The sequence below is a fragment of the Nannobrachium achirus genome (assembly GCF_963921795.1).
Source record: "Nannobrachium achirus genome assembly, chromosome: 6".
In the NCBI taxonomy this organism is placed as follows: domain Eukaryota; kingdom Metazoa; phylum Chordata; class Actinopteri; order Myctophiformes; family Myctophidae; genus Nannobrachium; species Nannobrachium achirus.
Window position 1 is genome coordinate 31,295,587 of NC_137815.1, and position 20,055 is coordinate 31,315,641.

Consider the following 20,055-nt stretch of genomic DNA (forward strand, 5'->3'; position numbering starts at 1 on the left):
GGTACCTTTAACATACCCTGTTTGGAATACCTTTTCTGGGATTAACAGTATTTATATTCTAATAATAATTGTGTAATCCAACCACAGTAGCCTGCTGGTAGCCTACTCTTTATACACATATAAACGTGATCTATAAATTATTCATGCGTGTTTTAGGTGTGACAATTGGAAACAGTGTTATTATTGGCTTATTACATGTGACAGCAAGGTGTTGTTGGCTGGGAGGGACATTTGCATTTACACTTACTGTGCGCAGTCCAACCCATGCAGCCCCTATTCCAAACCAAATGCCGAAGCTTAATAGCCTATTTAGGCTAGTACACGAGGAATGAGGATAGGCGGTCACGGTAATGTCTCTTTTGCCACTCCTTGCCATGCATTTCCATGTTTCTCAATGAATTGTAGCCTAGCTACAAAAGTAGTCAATAAATCAATCTTACAGTGACATGCATAGTACATTAAACCACAATCATATGCTACAGTGGGTTATGTCCCAGCTATAGAGTATCTTGAATGAATGAAAATAAAACGTCAATAATAAAATGTATTTGTATTGCACGTTTCATTCACAGGGAATCCCAGTGCTACATGGTTAAAACCCATAATCTATCATAGGAGCTTAAAAGCAGGATTAAATATTGGCTTGCCCAGTCTGACTGAGTGGAGGCATATCAATTGAAATAATCAATATGTTGCTGTTCACAGAGAGAGGGTGCCAGCCAAGAGATCTTGAAAAAACCTGTAATAGATTACTGAATGTAAAATAACTGAACCACCTCTTTCATACTTTGTCAAAAGGTCTTGCACTTGACATCACTTTTAGTTTTTATTAGTAAAATGTATAATTAATATAATTCAATAACTAAAAGGGGGTCCAGGGACACTGAGGGTTACTTGAGGGGGTTCACAGACCCTAAAGCCCGTATCATAGTCGGGTCAGCGGTGGAAGGCTTTACACCGCGGTGTAGTCTTTTCGAGTCTTTTTGAGTCATGAAACTAAGTTACATCATTCCTCGCGGTGGAGAGCTTTCCACCGTGAGTCCCGACACATCTCTCTGTTTTTACTATCAGACAGGCAGGCTCTACACCCCGTTCACTGATTGGTCGACCTGAACCGGTCTAGACGGGGTAAAGGACTTCACTGTGGGCCGTGACTATGATGGCCTGCACTTATTTTCTGACTTGCGGTGGATAGGTCTCCACCGTAGACTCTGATACAGGCTTTACAGGTCTGTAAATCTGAGTGTACAAATGGAACCAAAATTAACTGTAAAGGTCCATTTGTCCTCTGTGTCTCTCACACTCTCACACACACACACACACACACACACACACACACACACACACACACACACACACACAGAGTTAATACAAAATAATTACACTGCATTTTGTTGCTAAGCAAAATAGTTTATTTACTAAGCCCAGCTTCTGTGATCACAATTAGTACATACAGTATACCTAGAAATGTATCCCATTTGATGAAACACAATTAACAGGAACTTGACAGCAAACTAACTGTCAACACTTCAGTGGCAACACTCTTTTTACATTCGTTAATATGGATTTAGTTTAGGAATAGCCGTTAACATTTTTACTGTGCAATGGCATGTATTTTTTACTGTGCAATAGCATGCATTTGCTTTGGGAATCTATGTGCTGGTATACACACAGTTAATTCACTATACCAACGGGTTTCTGAAATTCTTCCCAGCGAAACGAGCCGCGTCTCCAAGCTCCTCTTCAATTCTAAAAGATGCAAGAATAGCACAATTAAAATGTATCCTTAGATTTTCCCTTTGCCCCATCTTAATTTTAATGCACTTCATAAATATTAAGACATGTTGATTGTAATACGAGTTCACAATATAGCATGTACAGTATAATGCCAAAAAACTGCCAGAAATCGTGTACAAGTCTTAGTTCTGGCTCTGTATTTTGGCTCCTAATTTAGGGGGGGAACAATTAACCCCTTGCTAGTTTCACATAAATTAATACTTTCCTAAACAATGATTCCTTGACAATGACAATCTGTTGAATCAGAAATAAATCGATAATTCAATTTACCTGAGAATCTGGTTGTACTTGGCCAAACGTTCAGAGCGACATGGTGCACCAGTCTTGATCTGTAGGGGTTAAAGGTTAATTAATCTCTCGAAATATAATAAATATCATAACATATACATTAAAGCAACATTTTAAATACATCTTTTCAGTCTTTGTGAAAATTAAATTTTAATTAATTATGGCACGGCATCTTTGTAGATCTGAATATATATATAAAAGAAGATAATTTCTCCTATATGAAAATGGAAACCCCTTTCCAAATATTTATTTATTTACCCGACATGATTATTAATGTTGGCTTGACACCGAAAGGTATTTTTTTTTATGTGCCTCCATGCAACAGCATTAAATATACTTCCATCCTTTAGTGTGTGAGAGAGAGCCCCCGTGATCTCCGTTCTATTCAGAAAACACACACTCATAATACAAGGCGTAATACAAGTGTTATATGAAACTCACCTGTCCAGTGCATAAGCCGACCACCAAGTCAGCAATGAAGGTATCCTCGGTTTCTCCAGACCGATGGCTGACCATCACCCCCCAGCCACTGGACTGAGCCATCTTACACCTGCATTACAAGACGATGGAGAATTACATTTACATTAAGTGAACATTTGTAACTCAAATATTTGCTTCTGGGGGGTCCCTGATACAATATTTTGAGATGGGGGTCCGTGGCCAAATACATGTAGTTTTGGGGGTCCTTGGCATGAAACATTTTGAGAACAACTGACAGAAACATAGTTTAAAATAATAATAATAAATAAATCAAAGATTTGCCCAAATTTCAAGATTTTTCAAAAATAGCAGATCTACAAGCTGGCAGTGCGGCACTGTGAGCTTGTATATCTGCTATTTTTTTAATATTTAAAGCATAAAATATTGCGTAATAATGTGTTCAGGCCTAAATGGGTTAAGTAGTGCAGGATTCATATATTGTAATAAAACCTGTAATACATAATAGGTTTCAATGAAGTGTTGACTTACGCTTTCAGGGACTCTGTGACGGAGCCAATCTGATTGACTTTCAGGAGGAGGCAGTTGCAGGCCTTCTCGTCCACCGCCTTAGTGATGCGCGTGGGATTGGTCACTGTAAGGTCATCTCCCACGATCTGGATCTCTGTGCTTGCCGTGAAGTTGGTCCAGGCAGCCCAGTCATCCTGGTCAAAGGGGTCCTCGATGGACACCACTGTGGACGAGAGATTATGGTTCTAAAACAGGGGTCTTCAACGTTTTCAGGCCAGGGACCCCTTAGTTGAGAGAGAGATGAAGCAGGGACCCCCACAACCTTGTCATAGATTCTATATACCGCAATTGCTGGATTATAAGCCGCACCTGAATATAAGCCGCACCAGCTAAATTTAGAACAAAAAACAAATGTTTACATATATAAGCCGCACCTGACTATAAGCCGCAGGTGTCCTTCCTGCTTCCCGCTAGAGCGCCCCTGGTGGCCATTAGCTGTAAAGATCTATAAATAAATCCTTGTTAAAGACCATTGTAAAACTAACTAACAGGCCGTTAGCTGTAAAAATTTGGAGCACCCTCTGTAGTAACTCTGAGGACCCCCTGTTGAAGACCCCCGTTCTAAAATACAGAATCAGTTTATAGGACCACAATGAAAACAAGTCCCCAGGACTTTGTGTGTTACTTTTACTCACTGAGCAAGTGTGTTTGTGTCTCACCGCGGCGCGAACGCCGCTGATCCTAGCGGGAGCCCCTGCGGCAACCGCTGCTCATCTGGAGGGTCCTTTACTGTGCCGTTTACATTTCTGACTAATGAAGTATTCAATTAATTAAATGTGTAAAGGTTCAGCATTTGCTCAACACTTGCCACTTACCCTTGCCCTGTTATAAACTACAATTTGGCATTTTCTTTTCGTAAAAAAGAAGAAAAACAGATTGCATAGTATACACATATCTCTTCCAGCATCGATTACTATTAGGTTACCTGGATAATCCTTAACAAAGCTCTTGTAGAGGTCAGCCAGCTCATCAGGTGAGATGTAGCGGCTTGGGTCATCGGGCGACTTGAAGTCCAGGTCATATTTCCCATCCCTGTAAAATTCAGACGCTGCCACGTCCATTCCGATCACAATCTGATCCATGTATCCTGCTTTGGTAACTGCCTCCTTTATCAGCTCCAGAGCTACAAGAAACGTCCAGAAAGAAGAGGCATGAAGTATACATATATCAATGTGAAGGTGAAGTGAAACTTAAATCTGTAGTGTTTCCTCTACATATTCTAGTTCTGAGCAGTTTCTTGGTGTCGTTTTTGTTTGTAGGGGTAGAATTCTTGCTGAATGCCCGTTTATGGAAAAGACACTGATCTTAGCAATTTTACCAAACAGTGGGTCAGGACCCATTTGTGGGTAGTGGAAAACTTTTTAGGGGTCCCTTAATTTTTGGTTTCCTACATTTCGTTTTTTAATTATACATTATCAAAAAGGCAGTTTTTTTCCATGAACGAAAAACAAATTCAATGATTTTTCTGTAACTTCATGAAGACAGACATTTTTAAGAAATTACATAAATTAGAAAACAAATGTTTAAGTAGTGAAAACAGCCAATAAGCTCACAATGGGGCGCGAAGCAACGCGCTGCGAGCTTGTAGATCTGCAGTTTTCATTATCTGAATATCTGCAGTTTCACTAGTTTGGGTCCCAGGGCAAACGTCTAAGCTCTCTTTTTGGTCACGAGCTAAAAGGTTTGGGAATCACTGTTTTAGAGTAGACTAAACAGGTTTGATTGAACACTGGTAATCAAGCTGGTGATTCTTCCTTACTGTACCTTCCTTGTTCTCAAGGATGTTCGGGGCAAAGCCACCTTCGTCACCCACGTTGGTGGCATCCTGGCCATACTTCTTCTTGATGACACTCTTGAGGTTGTGGTAGACCTCGGCTCCCATGCGCATGGCCTCCTTGAAGGAACTGGCACCGACGGGCAGGATCATGAACTCCTGCATGGCAAGTTTGTTGCCTGCATGAGAACCACCATTGATCACATTGAAGGCCTGCAAGGAGAACAAGAATGGTGAACCCGCCTGATTAATTGCAGGGGTTTATAAAATGTATAAAGAACGCAAAATATGAGGAAGCTTCCCTAGTGCTGTTGTGTTTTAAACCACATTAACCCTGGAAACCCTTTCAGTTTTCAAAAATGTGTCTTTGAATATATCTTTTTGAAAGCGAACATTTGTAACTCAAATATTTGCTTCCGGGGGGTCCCTGATACAATATTTTGAGATGGGGGGAGGGGGGGGGGGGGGGGGGGGGGGTCCCTGGAACAACATATTTTGAGATGGGGGTCCGTGGTCAAATACATGTAGTTTTGGGGGTCCTTGGCATGAAACATTTTGAGAACCACTGACAGAAACATAGTTAAAAAAAAAAAAAACTTAGAAGACACTTATAGAATTGGGTCAAAATTTTCAAGATTTTTCAAAAATAGCAGATCTACAAGCTCGCAGCGCGGCACTCGGTGCTGCACTGTGAGCTTGTATATCTGCTATTTTTTTTTATATTTAAAGCATAAAATATTGCGTAATAATGTGTCCAGGCCTAAATGGTTAAAGTAGTTACGTGACACAGATGCGTTCCCGGTATTAATTGGGTTAAACAGAACTCTCACCGGCACAGGCAAGATGACCTCTGGGTTGCCTGCAAGGTCAGCAATGTGACGATAAAGGGGGACTCCTTTCTCTGCAGCACCGGCTTTGCAAACAGCCAGTGACACGCCCAGAATGGCATTTGCTCCAAATTTGGCTGTGTCATGAAAGAAATGGAGGGGAAAAAAGCTGGTTGTGAACATATCCAAACCGCATGCTTTAACTGGCATTCATTTATTTGGTAAACAGTTTGTTTCTCTTGTGAAGTGCCAGAACTATAAAAAGGAAACAGGAAAGGTACACAATTTTTTTTTTTGCTTTGAACGGTTTATTTCTGCTTGTATTGTTTGTGTTTTTACCTGTACAGCACTTTGGTTCGGCTCGACTGTTTGTAAACGTGCTATATAAATAAAGTTTGATTTGATTTGATCTAAACAAAATGCTATGTTCTAGTCCTAGTGAGATGAACCTGTGTCTGTACTTGGACCTGCTTAGCAAAAGGCCAGTTAGCAAAGTGTTATTATCATAACTTACACTTGTTCTCCGTGCCATCCATGTCCAGCATTATCTGGTCAATTTTCTCTTGCTCAATTACAGATACATCCTGATTATTGGGAGGTAAATAGCATGAAAACAGTTATTTTAGCTTTATTTAAATCAAGTTAAACCAATAACAGTTAATATTATCCATTATTGATATCTGCCCAAACACAAAGCATTGCAGATTCCTTACTTGGCCAACAAGAGCAGGTGCAATCGTTGAATTGATGTTATCCACAGCCTTCGAGACCCCTGTGAGGCGAGGAGATTTAACATGTTACTGTTGTTTCAAACAAAGTATACAGTTTAGAGTAGAAGAAGTGCAAACCTCAAAAATAATAAACGACCTTATACATACGTTTGTGGAACCATGCACGCAACATTTGTTACGAATGTTTGAAAAAGACATGCGGATTATTGAGGTAACTAAAACAGCCCTTCAAATAATTATTATCATTCCTAAGCCAAGACCCTTTGTGTCTCCATAGGGAACCACTGCTAGTCAAATTATTGGTTTGGAATGCAACAAAAACTAAAAAATATCCATTCATTAAAAATATGAAATTACAACAATCAACATTCACATATCATAGTAAATCAATCACACTAGACTAAATTGTGCAAACCACATGCTGAAATGGCAGAATTCATGAGCCATATCAGATTTGTCAGACAGCATTCACAAACAAACTTAGATGTTATGATCACTAAAGACTGCTAGACTGAATGTTGGTTAATCTCAAGCAGAGTGATGAAAACGCACTAACTTACTTAAAATCTTTCACATCTGGAAAAAGATAGTGGAAAGTTATCCCTGATTAATGCTTAGTCGTAACGACAAGTCTCCTGTGCTGAAAATAACAGATCCACAAGCTCACAATGCATCACATTGTGACACCTGAGCTTGTAGACCTGCTATTTTCAGTGTAGACACCATCATACGACCAAGTATTAATCAGGCGTTAGGATAGAATGGAATAATAGTATACAAATGCACCTTGCCTAAAAACAAAAGTTGAAATTAAGAGGAGGCAAATTATCATGGACAATTATAATAATAAAGGACAACGGATTTCACAAACACACAGTACATTTAAATCGTCGTCATGCTAATTCACCAAAGAGACAACAAAGCCCACATATACTGTACAAACCTTTCCCAAGGTAGCGTGACTTGTCATTATCCCTAAGCTCCAGGGCTTCATAGATTCCGGTGGATGCACCACTTGGTACAGCTGCCCTGAACAGACCTGCAGGGTAGAACAACATTAAAATATTTCACTTTTTACAACAATTACAATCACCATGCAACTCTGGAGTACAGTACTATTCCTGTTCCTAGCTTGTCAAATAATAATATAACGTTTGAACTTGCAACATGAGGGGGGGGGGGGGAAGGAAGTTGCAACACATGGGCGCTTTAGTCAGTACTGTGCAAATAATCTGATTCGATGCACACATTTTATTATGTTGTAGGGAAACTTAAATGGACCTTTTTCGGTGTAAAGATCAACTTCTACAGTGGGGTTTCCACGGGAATCGAAGATCTCTCTGGCGTGGATCTTGAGGATAGACATGGTGCAGAATCCTGATGAGAGAAAAAAAAATACATTTGGTTATTTTACCACTACCTTGAAAAACCCCTTTAAACAAGAAACCAAGATGCATCTACCCACTCTGAATCGGATCATGTAAAGTTATCAAAACCCCTTTACCTTTGGCTTCGGTGTAAATAACGGTATGCCTACCTTGTTTACACCGCCTCCTCCTTGTGGCTTACTCACTTGAAATGTCCTGACCTAGATGTAAGCTTAGCAGTGCTAACATGTTAGCTAGCAGCAGCCTAATTGGATTAGAACTTCCTCATCTGATTAATCACATGACAATTGAGTTGCAAGATTTGCAACATTTACTAACTGTCAAAAGAAGATTACATTTCCCATTGCAGGATGCTCCGGTCTGTGCTACTCAATATTCAAATGAAAACTGAAGCCTCTGTATCGATTCAAGCATATATAATATACATGTACACTGCTCTCACATGAGCCACTTGATATTTCCACATTTGGAAATACTTGTAGCCCTTGACCATTAACCTTGGTGTCTCTATTTTGGGGGCATGTCATTAAACAAAAATAAATTGGTTTAATTGAGAGCTCACAACGTGTCGCATTGTGACGTGTTGCGTTGTGTTGCTAAAGCTTAGTTTTACCACTTAACAAGCCCTATTAAAAAAGAATGAAATATTGCACCCCTTGTTTATGCCGATAATGACAATGCTCAAACCAGGGACATGAGTGGTAAAACTAAATCTTTGTATGTTTTATTTCCTATATTTGTATTAATTTCTTCTCTGATCAACGTTTTGGTGAAAATATATTTTTCAGATATCCTTTCAAACCCATCTCCAATTACAAAAAACAAACAAAAAAAACACACATTTGGAATGGTGTGGTGCCTCGCCTTGGAGATGCTAACAGTCAGAGGTAAATAAAAGAAATGCATCTATCTTCAATGTAAAGATCGAGGTCCATTCAATGGATCTAGGATGGGTATTGTATTAAGCGTTTGTTCCATTTGTGTTGTCTGCATACCAGCACTGCTGACATCTCCTGACAAAGTGCAGGCAACTGAATTAATGTTCTGAGCCATTTATCTACATTTTAGTGTATCTGAATTCCCAATCATCTTTGTATTCTGTGTAGCACCATTGGCTGCGGTTACATGGACAATATGTATTCATTCAGAATGAACTCATTTCCGAACAGAGATTCATACCCAACTGTTTACATAGAACCTGAATAAAATTATATTCCGATTCAAACTGCATATAGTACTACCCCTCCAAACCCGAATAAAAATTCATTCAGAATGGAATGGAATATTTGATCCCATTCTGAGGTGTTCACTTGAGAATTTTTATTCTGAATGAGCAGTCATTCTGAATACAAGTGGATTATACAAGCCCATGTGAACGGAGCCAATGTGAAATCTGAGATGTGTGCTGCTGTGTCATTGCCAAATGCAATTTTGCTGAGTCATATAACTCAGACACTGCAGTAATTGTCTAGACTCTAGAGGAACATGCTACCCATATGCATCCTTCACGGTTAAATATGTGTTGTTTTACAATATTTGTGATACACTTCAAGTTCAAAATTGTCGACTGATCCCCTCTTTTATTTTAAACACACATAATGTTAGTAAGGCAGGCTATGTGTTTGTTAGGTGTTACCTGGATAACAATGAATAATAATAACGTCAACTCGTTTTGGGATTGATTGATACACTTTTATTAACTTCTAATCATTTTGAAAATATAAATGACTGGGATGTTATAGTAAACATACTAGACATATTTGACAGTAGGCTACTCTGTGACTGTCATGCGTTTTAAACAGTAGGCCTATAATATAGCTAATGCCAGTGGTGGAAAAAGTACTCACACTTGACACTTTTCAATCAAGTAACAGTAATACTGCAATATAGAAATAGGCTACTGTGTTACAATTTTGTCCGGAATTAAAAATGTATTTGAGTAAAAGTACGAAAGTATTGGCATCAAAATATACTTAAAGTACCATAAGTACAACAAATGAAGAAAATAGAAAATAGCAGATCTACAAGCTCGCATGGCTATTTTCAAATAGCCTTGGTATAAAATAGGGCTAAAGTGGATCCATGTATATTTTATAATATAATCATTTATATATAAATGACTTTGCAGATTTATCTGCAAAGTAACTAGTAACTGAAGTTTTCAAATAAATAAAGTGGAGCATAAGATCGGAGACGTATGGAGTTATTGGAGTAGAAGTAAAAGTAGCCTATATTGGAAATTGGAAATACTCAGGTAAATTACAAACACCTCAAAATTGTACTTCAGTACAGTACTTGAGTAAATCTACTTAGCTACTTTACACGGTTACACCACTGGCTAATGCAACTACATGAACTTCTCTGACCTCTATATGTTCAGACAGAACCTCTCCTTCACCCCACCGTCAGGTGAGCATTTACACACTAATAACTAGCATCCGGGCTTTCGCTTGTAATCTTGAATGACATCTAGAAGTCAAAAGTAACGTTATACACACATTCAATCAACACCGAACTAATTCATTGCAAACACGCGGAAGAGTCGGTACTTCATCGCTCAATCAATAACCACACACTTAACTTACCAGATGTGTTGTTGCTGCTGTACTGTTTGCAAAGTGAGAGGAGGAACTGCGGAGATGTTCTTCTGAAGCACTGAGCCACTGTCAATCCTAACGCTGGAAAGATCATTACTGGGAAGAGATGGGACGGTCGCGCTGTGATTGGCTAGTTGGTTGCTATGGGGATATAATAACCGGTGGAAAAAGTACAGTAGGCTACTCAAATGTTTACTTTATACGTAAAAGTATACACTCGGTTTACAAGTAAAAGTCAGGAATTCTAAATTGAATTGAGTAAAAGTACAAAATTATTGGTATCAAAATGTACTCTTGCTTAAAGTACCAAAAGTGCAGAATTTCAAGTGTGTGTGTGTGTGTGTGTGTGTGTGTGTGTGTGTGTGTGTGTGTGTGTGTGTGTGTGTGTGTGTGTGTGTGTCCCAGACAATAATATGTTTTCCCTCTGTGAGATAATTGGAGTGGAAATTATTTAATGGAAAATTAACTGTAGTTATGATGGTCTTATTTTACACACTACAGCAGCAGTTGCCTGACAACCAAATAAGCCAATTACAGCGCGACCATCCCTCCGGGTTATGGGATATATAGCGTTGGCTCGGTGCAATGGTTGGGTGTGGCCTGAGAGTGGGCGTAAAGAAGAAGGATTTCTCTGTCTTTCTCGCGACAGGAGTGGATCAGATCGCGAGATTAGCTGCCTGAATCTCTTGAGGGTAACAAACAGGAGGTCAGGTCTATCAGGTTGGTCAGGTGGGCACCAAATAAACCATACAAGATGCACCCATAGAGTATGGATGCACCACAGCAAAATACCCATGTTCCTGACAAAATACTTCCTAAACGTCAAGGATGTCCACCAGACAGACCAGAGGCAGCTCCACAAATCACGTTCAACCCAGATTTGACTCTAAAAAGTGTTCAAATTCTTTCTCCTGCTATACCACTAACATGTGGAACGCCCTACCGAACGCCCTACGCCTTAAAAGGATAGTAAATCCCTAACTTCCTTTAAAATCAGTCTGAAGGTCACATGCGGCTGCTACTCGAGACTTGTAATAGACTAAGCCCATGGGGCTGTTAAGTCTGACATCATTTTGTAGGCAGAGGAGAACTTTTCCAAAAGGCCCCAGCGCCCGTGAATCTTTTTACTATTTTTACTACTAATTTTTCTTCTCTTTGTTGTTGAAAGGAAAGTGGTAGAATTATACTTTAGTCGTTATTTTTGTCTCGGATCTGTTGAAATAGCGAGGGACAGATATTGATAATAAATCTGCTTGGAGGTCTGACTACAAAATGATGTCACGGCTTAAAAGCCCCATACTTCCCCTAATTTCCACTGTAAATATATTTTATTTTTATTTGTTATGATAGTAAAGTAATACTGTGTTCTATCTGTCATTCAATGTTATATGAGATACATAAAGGTTATAACTTATAAGCAGAAAAGCTTATACTAGGAACTACTTTTAGTTGAACTGTAGGCTACCGTCATGAAACTGTACCTTTTCCTATAACTTCTAATAAAGTCTTCAATCAATCAATCAATCAATCAATCAATCAATCAATCAATCAATCAAAAGGAACAACTTTCTACAACATGAGAATCTGGAATCCTGATTCAGATTTCTATTGAGCATATTCTGTTGACACTTGACTGATTGAGACTTGTGTGAGGAAAAATTAACAAAGACACCACTGAGGCCTACTTCCTTGATCTCTGTCTGCTTTCTCTTTATGCTTCAGAAACAGATCTGCATCGCAGAATGATGCATCATGCATGCTATACCTTTCAATGGTGGAACTGGAGCGTGATGTACAAGGACCATTGTTCCAGGGTGTGCTGGCTGTGCAAAAACGGCCCGGTCACCTTTAGTTTTAAGGCTTGTTGGGGGAACTGCAAGGAGCATTTGGGAAGAAGACCGATATTGATTGATTTATTGATTGATTTAATACTTTATTATCAGTTTGTATATAGTGAAAGCACAGTAGGCTATACAGTCAGATACAAGTTCTACACATGGGATTTAAACCCAAGAAAGCACAATGGCTTGTTTACATTGGGGTCCTTTTGTAGGCCTACTCAATAGAGACATGGCGTTACCCCACATGCTACTTCCCACATACTTCTAATTGTACTACTGAGTAATACTTCAGCAATTTGAAGTAGGCCTATATATTTGACGGAGCAACTTTCACTTGTAGTCATAAATAGTTCAAATCAAATCAAACGTTATTTATAGCACATTTCCAACGACCAAGGTCGAACCAATGTGCTGCGCAGAGCATAAAGACAGGCAAGAAAAGAGAAAATAAATAAAAGTTCACAGAGGGGAAAAATAAGCATAATAATGTCATGACACAAAAATAAAATGAAACAACATATCAATATATAACTTAACTTTGTGGTTTGACTACTTTGTGGTCCTGGAATGGATAGAGTGAGAAAGGGAGAGGAGCATTTTCCATAGTGCAAGGGTGGCATGACGTTATACTTTATTGGTCCAGTAGGCGGCAGTAAAAGTTGGAGCGTGAGTGCATCGTGTGGTTCCGGTGTGTTGTGCCGTCGGCTGCTTCAATGCTTCCGCTTCGCTACTTCATTTGTTAATAACGCGCTTAGCTTTTTATTTGCCTGTTGTGAGACTATTATAGTCTAGTAATAATGTCAGGGATACCCCAAGATTCATGGCAGCCACCCACAGTTGCTTTGGAGACAACGTAAGTATCAATTGAGCTAATAATGCAGCTATAATTCTATTTATGTACCTAAGTTCAATGAATGAATTTAAGGTAGCTTAGCTTAGCTTGACTTGGAACCATGACCCAAACTATGTAAAAGAAACACAAACACATGGGCCAACAACAGACAAGTTTTGGTGATTTGTGTCTGGGAGGACCATTAGGTCGAAATGCGTCTAAATCTTAAAATATTCCGTGAGTGTGTGTGTGTGTGTGTGTGTGTGTGTGTGTGTGTGTGTGTGTGTGTGTGTGTGTGTGTGTGTGTGTGTGTGTGTTAATGCTATGGAGGAGGATAACATTGCACCTACATTACAAATTCCAATCCAGACAAACAGACAAGAGTAACAGTAACAAAGTGGGAAACAGTGTGAGGAACATTGTTCATAATGTTTTACAGTATGGGGACGATTGTGCTGGAACTGTACTGGAGACACGCCCCTAGGACCTGCAAGAACTTTGCAGAGTTGTCCAGAAGGGGATACTACAACAACACCAAGTTCCATCGGATCATAAAGGACTTCATGGTGCAAGGTGGAGACCCTACAGGAACAGGTGCGTTGATCACACAAGCGAAGTCGCAGACGGTGCCCCCATCTGGGTTATGCTGCTGTGTTGAAGCTGCTGTACTGAAGTACTGCTCAGAATTAGCTTTACTGACAAGCAGCGGTGGAAAAGTACTCAAATGTTTTACTTAAAGGAGTAGTTCACCCCCACAATGACTTTTTTCTATTGATTACACACGCCATGGAGACTTGAGTTCACTAATATTTTTGTTTTTTGTCACATTCCTAAGACAATAATTTCATTACAATGAATTTACCCCCATTGATTCTGCATGCCAGAAACAATGGGGTTAAATTTACTACGATCAATGTTTTGTCTTAGGAATGCGACAAACGCAAAACAATATTAGTGAACTCAAGTCTCCATGGAGTGAGTAATCAATAGAAAAAAGTCATTGTGGGGGTGAACTACTCCTTTAAAGTGGGCGTGTCACAAAAAAACAAGGAAAATTGTTGGCAATTTTTGGCTAAAATTGTTGAATAGCGTAGTAATGTACTGTACCTACAATGTACATTCTCTTCCCATCGCCCGAAGGGTCACACTCACACTCACAGCCCACAGAAAGCAACCTCCTCTCCTCCCACTGGGCTAGCACTAAAGCTGAAGCTAAAGACACGAACATCTATATAAATCTGTGCATATAAAATTATATTTCCACACAAATCTGGTTGTTACATTCCCATTGTTCATGAGAATATGTTTGTTTATGTTTATTTGTTGAAATGGCGGATTCGCTAAAATTCACCGCAAGGTGATGTTGCCTCTCACCGGGCAGCGGGGCTCTGAAAGAAGTAAAAGTTATTGGTATCAAATAAAATGTACTTACTGTAGATTATACATTACATTATGCAGGGGTTACATTTTAAGTTTTAAGTTACGTTTTCAAATGTATAAAATGTATTAAAATCTTTTGAAAATAGATATATGATGAGACACATTGTGAGATTTACAAGAAAATGTATGTCACAAATCACAATACGACATCGTCAAAATATCCATTGAGGTATTTGGTAAAAAACACTGTCAAATTTGATTTTGTCCATATCGGCCAGACCTGGGAAGGCATATAGTCCACAACACCAGTAAGACTCCCTAAACAAAGGCATCTTTGTGTAATATTAAAACTGTATATTGTTGGTTTGAAGTTTTATTTTAGAATTCAGTATTTGCTTGTTTTTCTGTCTCATCCTACAGGTCGAGGTGGAGCTTCCATATATGGTAAACAGTTTGAAGACGAGTTGCATCATGAACTAAAATTCACAGGTAACTGAAAATAAATCAAAGACACATGGCTTGACATTTTAAATTGTGGCAGCTCTTGTCTCTTTACCATGAAATTAATTTAGGTAAAAACAAAAATAATAATACCTACTTTAGCTTGTAGAATTGTGCTTTTGCATCTAAATGGTCTTTGTTTCACTTGTGTGCCTAAAGGTGCAGGTATTCTGGCGATGGCCAATTCAGGAACAGACACAAACGGAAGCCAGTTCTTCCTCAGCCTGGGAGCTACTCAGTGGTTGGATGGAAAGCACAGTATTTTTGGAAGAGTGTGCCAAGGAATGTCGGTGTTGAATCGCATCGGAATGGTGGAGACCAACACCCAAGATCGGCCAGCCGATGATATAAAGATTCTTAGGACACATGTGGCCAGTTAACCCACTAATAGACCTGAGAAAGATTCTAAAAATGCCTTTTGAAATCCCAAAAGCTTTTGAAAAAATATTTCTATATCAGTGGTGCTCAAACATTTTCAGGACAAGGAACTGCAAAAATGATATGTATTTGGCCACGACCATCTCTAAGTATGTTGTTCCAGGGACCCCCAGAAGCTAAAGTGACACAGATGCGTTCCAGTCTTAAAGGGTTAAACAAATCTTGATACTTTTTTTTTTACTTTCTTTTTTAATAATAAATAAAAAGGCTTTTGTTTCAAGTCTGCTTAATGAGTTGAAGTTTACTTTCTTTCATTGTATTAAAAATGGTCAGGAATTAATTTATGATCTATCCAAAATGGTGAAACAGACATGGAAAATTCTAATCAGAGAATAGAATAGATCCAAATTCAGTCATGCACAAATTAATAAACTGTACGGATGACTTGAGCTAAACAGCTGATATAATGAGTCAAGATAACATGTATGTCCTGGAGCAAGGTTTAAGCCACTAGACCTATACCAGTTCCAGTGACACACAATAATACTTAACTAGAAATACTGTTCCTACGAAACAGTGTGGGCTCGCATGGAACACCATGTATGGGCACAAAGATCTACCCAACGGGCACTCCAACATATATGGGCATAAAGATCTTCCCAACAGGCACTCCAACATTACTTCTCCTACATTCAATCCCTCAGATCCCCTATATAAAGATTTGGGAGAACATACTACAAAAGATTTCATGTGGGAGGTGTTATTTATATCAGCTCACAGTTGTTGGTGATGTCAGCAAGAACGCTGCTCTCTCATTGGCAAAAGGCCCTGCCTTTGTACTGTCGGTAATGTTTTTGAGGAGAATGAACTTGGTCTATCCACCTGTTTCCGAAAGACTTTTACTGTAGCATTATCTGCAGGACACTTCCGGTTAACAGCAGACATACAAGCTCACGTCGCGTCGCAGATGCAACCGTTGTGAGCTTGTAGATCACACTCGGCTGCGACGCCGGAAATGCCGCTTGCCTTCAGCGCAATGCGCGATGGGATGTTGGAAAGTTGTGTATAAAGATTTGGGAGAACATACTGGTCTTGCCTTTCAGCGAGCCCAAAGGTAAACTTTCAGGGGTCCTTGCTAACACCCCCCCCTGCAGGGCCCATGTTTTTGTTGGCGCAGTGGGCTAGGGCCAGCTCTCACCAAACCTAAACAGGCCCAGGCAGTGTGGGCTTGCCCAGGCAAGACCCACAGCTTGGGTCTCACCGCGGGCTTCTCTGTTGGAAATTGGCAGCATGGTTTTTGCTAATAGTCTGAATGAGCTAAAACCATTCTTGAATACAATCCCAGCACTATACTACTATGACGAATAGCCTAAAGTTCATGATAAAACATTACAACTAAAACTCACTTCAGTCTTCATGTCTCACATGTCTAGTGATACACAATGTTCTTCGGAGAACAAATTGCTCTATTGCTCCTACATCAAACACAACGCGAGGTAGACTCGGGAAAATTCTGCGGCATGGTCATGCTCCTCCAAAAGGCATTTGACACTGTCAATCATTCAATTCTACTGAATAACCTGAAGTCCATTGGTTTTGATTAGGGTTAAAAAAAAGAAACCCACTGCTACGTTTCACTTTGTGTGTCAGCCAAAAAAAAAAGACGGCTCATACAAGGAGATACTGTATGCACATGTTCCTACAAAACAGTGTGGGCTTGCATGGAACACCATGTATGGGTATAAGATCTACCCAACGGGCACTCCAACATGGAACACCATATATGGGCATAAAGATCTGCCCGTTGGGCAGATCTTTATGCCCATATATGGTTGGGTCGCACATGTTGGTGGTGATGTCACCAAGAACGTTGCTCCCTCATTGGCTAAAGCCTTTGTACTGTCGGCCAGTTGAGGAGAATGGGTTCTCCAACATTACTGTGCACACCCCATAACCCAAACTGCACATAATTCGGAGCACATATGTTCGAACTAGTTTAGACTAGACTAGTTTATATGAAAATACTTATAGCACCGTTCACTTCACACTGGGTGTGATTTTTATTTATTTTATTTTATTCTAGCACTGAAAATGTCTACTTGGTTTCATGTTTCTGCACTGTGGATTTTCTGATTGTGTACAGTCCACTAGGAAACAAAGAATATATTGTATTGTATTCGTACCTGAAGGCTAGACAGAGTTATGTCTCGTGAACTCTGAACAGAGACAGACACACACCCTTGGCATGTGCTGTACGCCCACCCTGTAGCCCAAGGTTCAATGTGCTGTGGTGGAGACATGCTGCTCTGCCGTGGGCAAAGCATCAGCGAACCACAGCTTCTGGAGAACCATCACTGTGGGATGCATCTTCTCTCTGCTCTGGTATCACAGGCAAGAGCAGATCGAACTTTGGAACTCTTTACCTATGGCATCTTCCACATGCATGAGGGACGTGGTGGTAGAAGCTTAAACTGGGAGCAAGTGTGCTGCCACCACAGCCAACGTAACTTCTTTCCTGGCCTGTGTTGCTTGCACCTGATATAGTTGTTGAGGTACTTACCTGATTGTTGTTTATTTTAGCTCCCTTTCCCTTCTCCCTCAAGAGGCCTTGCCTTTTAGAAATTTGTTCTTAAACATGAGGTGCCACGATTTCTTTCCCCCCTAAAACATGATGATCAGGTATTATGATTATACTAGGAGGAATATTATTTCCAAAAAAGTATCCACGAGTTTCCAACGCCCCATAGTGCATTGCGCAGACGCTGTACCGAGCTTCCGGCGCCGCAGCCGAGTGTGATTTACAAGCTCACAACAGGCTGCATCTGCGACGCGACGTGAGCTTGTATGTCTGCTGTTAAACCGGAAGTGTGGTCCAAATAATCTCCAGTCGCCTCCAGCAAACTCCTGCGGAAAGAGGTGGATACAGAAAGTGTTAAAATTATGTTTTTATGTGGCCACACCCACCAGTTCATTAAGTATGCCTGGTTGTCAGGTGTGTGGTGACCCAGCTGAAGTTAGACACACCCACAGTGTTGGGTGTATGGTAAAAGGGGAGGGTTGAGTTTATGATGTCATTAACTTAGTGTTTTTCAGTTGGGCCTTTTGACTCAGAGGCTTTCAGCTTTCAGGAAGTAACCAAAAATACACCAGGAAGACATTTGCACATTATAACCACACCTGGGGGTCTATTAGAGTGATGTTAACTCCATAGACACATACAAAACAGAAAAAGTAAATAACTATGGCACCACCTCTTTAACTTGCTTTGCCTAGTTAAATAATAAAAAAGATTCATCACACACAATACGTCTTTCACCTTTTGAACGGTGCCCCTGGCTTTGTCCGGTCAAAAACCGAGGGGGAAAAATGTGTTAAAAAATGGGCTTAAGTAAACTGAAGTGTGGCATATATCTGGCACAAACGGTTTACATTTTTTTGTGTAAAATGTCTGGGGCTTAAGTAAACTGAAGCGTGGCCTACATCTGGCCTACATCTTGACACAAATAACTCAAAGTCTGCCTGACTCTGCATAGGGTTGCATCCCTTACCCCTTAGTCTAGACCTGTTCGGGAATAAAGTAAATGCTTGATGCCTTGTTCTTGCCATCCATCCTCTCATCCTTGGCGTCCTTGGCGTTCATGATCAGGAAGCGCAGAACGACCAGGTTGAGGCAGGCCGAGATCACCATCAGTCCTATGAAGATGTAGAGGAAGCAGAAGGCTATGTAATACGGGTCCTTCTGCAGAGCATCGTTCCTCTGCATGGCGACAAAGTCACCGAATCCGATGGTGGTGAGCGTGATGAAGCAATAGTAGAAGGCGTGGAAGAAGTTCCATCCCTCATAGTGGGAGAACGCCAGCCCACCCAAACACAATATGCCGCTGCAGGCGAGGACGCCCACACACACCATGCTGGCTACAGAGACCTCAGGCCTGCGCATTCCCAGTAACCTGTTGGTTCGATACAGAAGGCGCTTGACATATGTGCTGATCCTTTCTCCTATGCTCTCGAACATGATGAGAGTCAGAGGGATACCCAGGAGGGCATAGAACATGCAGAACACTTTACCCGAGTCTGTGCTGGGGGCTGCATGTCCATAGCCTATTGTCGTTATCACGGTAATCGCAAAATATAACGATCCGGAGAATCCCCACTGTACCCCGTTGTTGTGTGGATTCTGTTGCAAAATGACCTGCTCCAGCTCGGCAAAGGCCACTTTGGTGAAGTTATATTCACGCATCAGTTCGTTTTTTCTCGCCTCGAGCTCCTTCGAAAGAACTGCTTCCGGTTCCGATTCCAACGCGTTGAATATGGCAGCGCCGACCGCAAGGTAGATTAAAATGGAGATAAAGAGAACAACAGTCCAAGCGTTCTTCTGCCTCTTCATGATGAAGAGGCTCTAACATTACTTAACCTTGTCCTTTGGGATCGAAAACCTTGCCAGCACCGACTTCAATTGAATACGGATACATTCGGTGTATTAGCACGGGTAACGTGCACATTCCTTTGGAGCTACTGCTCTGGCAAACTTTGGTACACCTTGGCACACTCTGGCACGATACTGTCCACGTTGAAACAATGACCTCCAGTCAAGTTATAATATCAATCTCCTCCAGCAGCAGCCTTTATATTGGCATAATTGATGATGTCACAAATATTTCCGACCATTGTGATTGGCTGTATCCTAGCAACGGCTGTTCTATGTGTACAGCC

At 40.5% G+C, this 20,055-nt stretch overlaps 3 protein-coding genes across 3 annotated transcripts; 1 reads left to right on the forward strand and 2 right to left on the reverse strand.

Annotated features, from left to right (window-relative positions):
• Positions 1-1,389: 1,389 nt before the first annotated feature.
• Positions 1,390-10,496, reverse strand: eno1b (enolase 1b, (alpha)). The gene is made up of 12 exons (XM_080727811.1): positions 10,399-10,496; positions 7,707-7,802; positions 7,369-7,464; positions 6,408-6,466; positions 6,209-6,278; positions 5,698-5,831; positions 4,858-5,080; positions 4,019-4,216; positions 3,055-3,256; positions 2,527-2,635; positions 2,068-2,126; positions 1,390-1,749 (listed from the first exon to the last, which is right to left on the reverse strand). Exons 2-12 carry the CDS (start codon positions 7,789-7,791, stop codon positions 1,683-1,685), a joined length of 1,302 nt encoding a protein of 433 aa, XP_080583937.1. The 5' UTR covers positions 7,792-7,802; positions 10,399-10,496; the 3' UTR covers positions 1,390-1,682.
• Positions 10,497-12,996: 2,500 nt separating this feature from the next.
• On the forward strand, positions 12,997-15,542 carry ppil1 (peptidylprolyl isomerase (cyclophilin)-like 1). The gene is made up of 4 exons (XM_080727471.1): positions 12,997-13,104; positions 13,523-13,677; positions 14,884-14,952; positions 15,124-15,542. Exons 1-4 carry the CDS (start codon positions 13,049-13,051, stop codon positions 15,342-15,344), a joined length of 501 nt encoding a protein of 166 aa, XP_080583597.1. The 5' UTR covers positions 12,997-13,048; the 3' UTR covers positions 15,345-15,542.
• Positions 15,543-18,898: 3,356 nt separating this feature from the next.
• Positions 18,899-19,729, reverse strand: LOC308287008 (potassium channel subfamily K member 3-like; the record flags this gene model as incomplete). The annotated part of the gene is made up of 1 exon (XM_080728129.1): positions 18,899-19,729. One exon carries the CDS (start codon positions 19,727-19,729, stop codon positions 18,899-18,901), a length of 831 nt encoding a protein of 276 aa, XP_080584255.1.
• Positions 19,730-20,055: the final 326 nt, after the last annotated feature.

Excerpts from the sequence above, each read along its gene's own strand:
- eno1b (XM_080727811.1), bottom strand. The coding sequence starts at position 7,791 with ATGTCTATCCTCAAGATCCACGCCAGAGAGATCTTCGATTCCCGTGGA. Across the intron at positions 7,465-7,706 it reads TGATCTTTACACCGAAAAAG|GTCTGTTCAGGGCAGCTGTA; the intron begins GTCCATTTAAGT and ends TCTACCCTGCAG. Across the intron at positions 2,127-2,526 it reads TCGGCTTATGCACTGGACAG|ATCAAGACTGGTGCACCATG; the intron begins GTGAGTTTCATA and ends TAACCCCTACAG.
- ppil1 (XM_080727471.1), top strand. The coding sequence starts at position 13,049 with ATGTCAGGGATACCCCAAGATTCATGGCAGCCACCCACAGTTGCTTTG. Across the intron at positions 13,678-14,883 it reads TGGAGACCCTACAGGAACAG|GTCGAGGTGGAGCTTCCATA; the intron begins GTGCGTTGATCA and ends CTCATCCTACAG. Across the intron at positions 14,953-15,123 it reads TCATGAACTAAAATTCACAG|GTGCAGGTATTCTGGCGATG; the intron begins GTAACTGAAAAT and ends GTGTGCCTAAAG.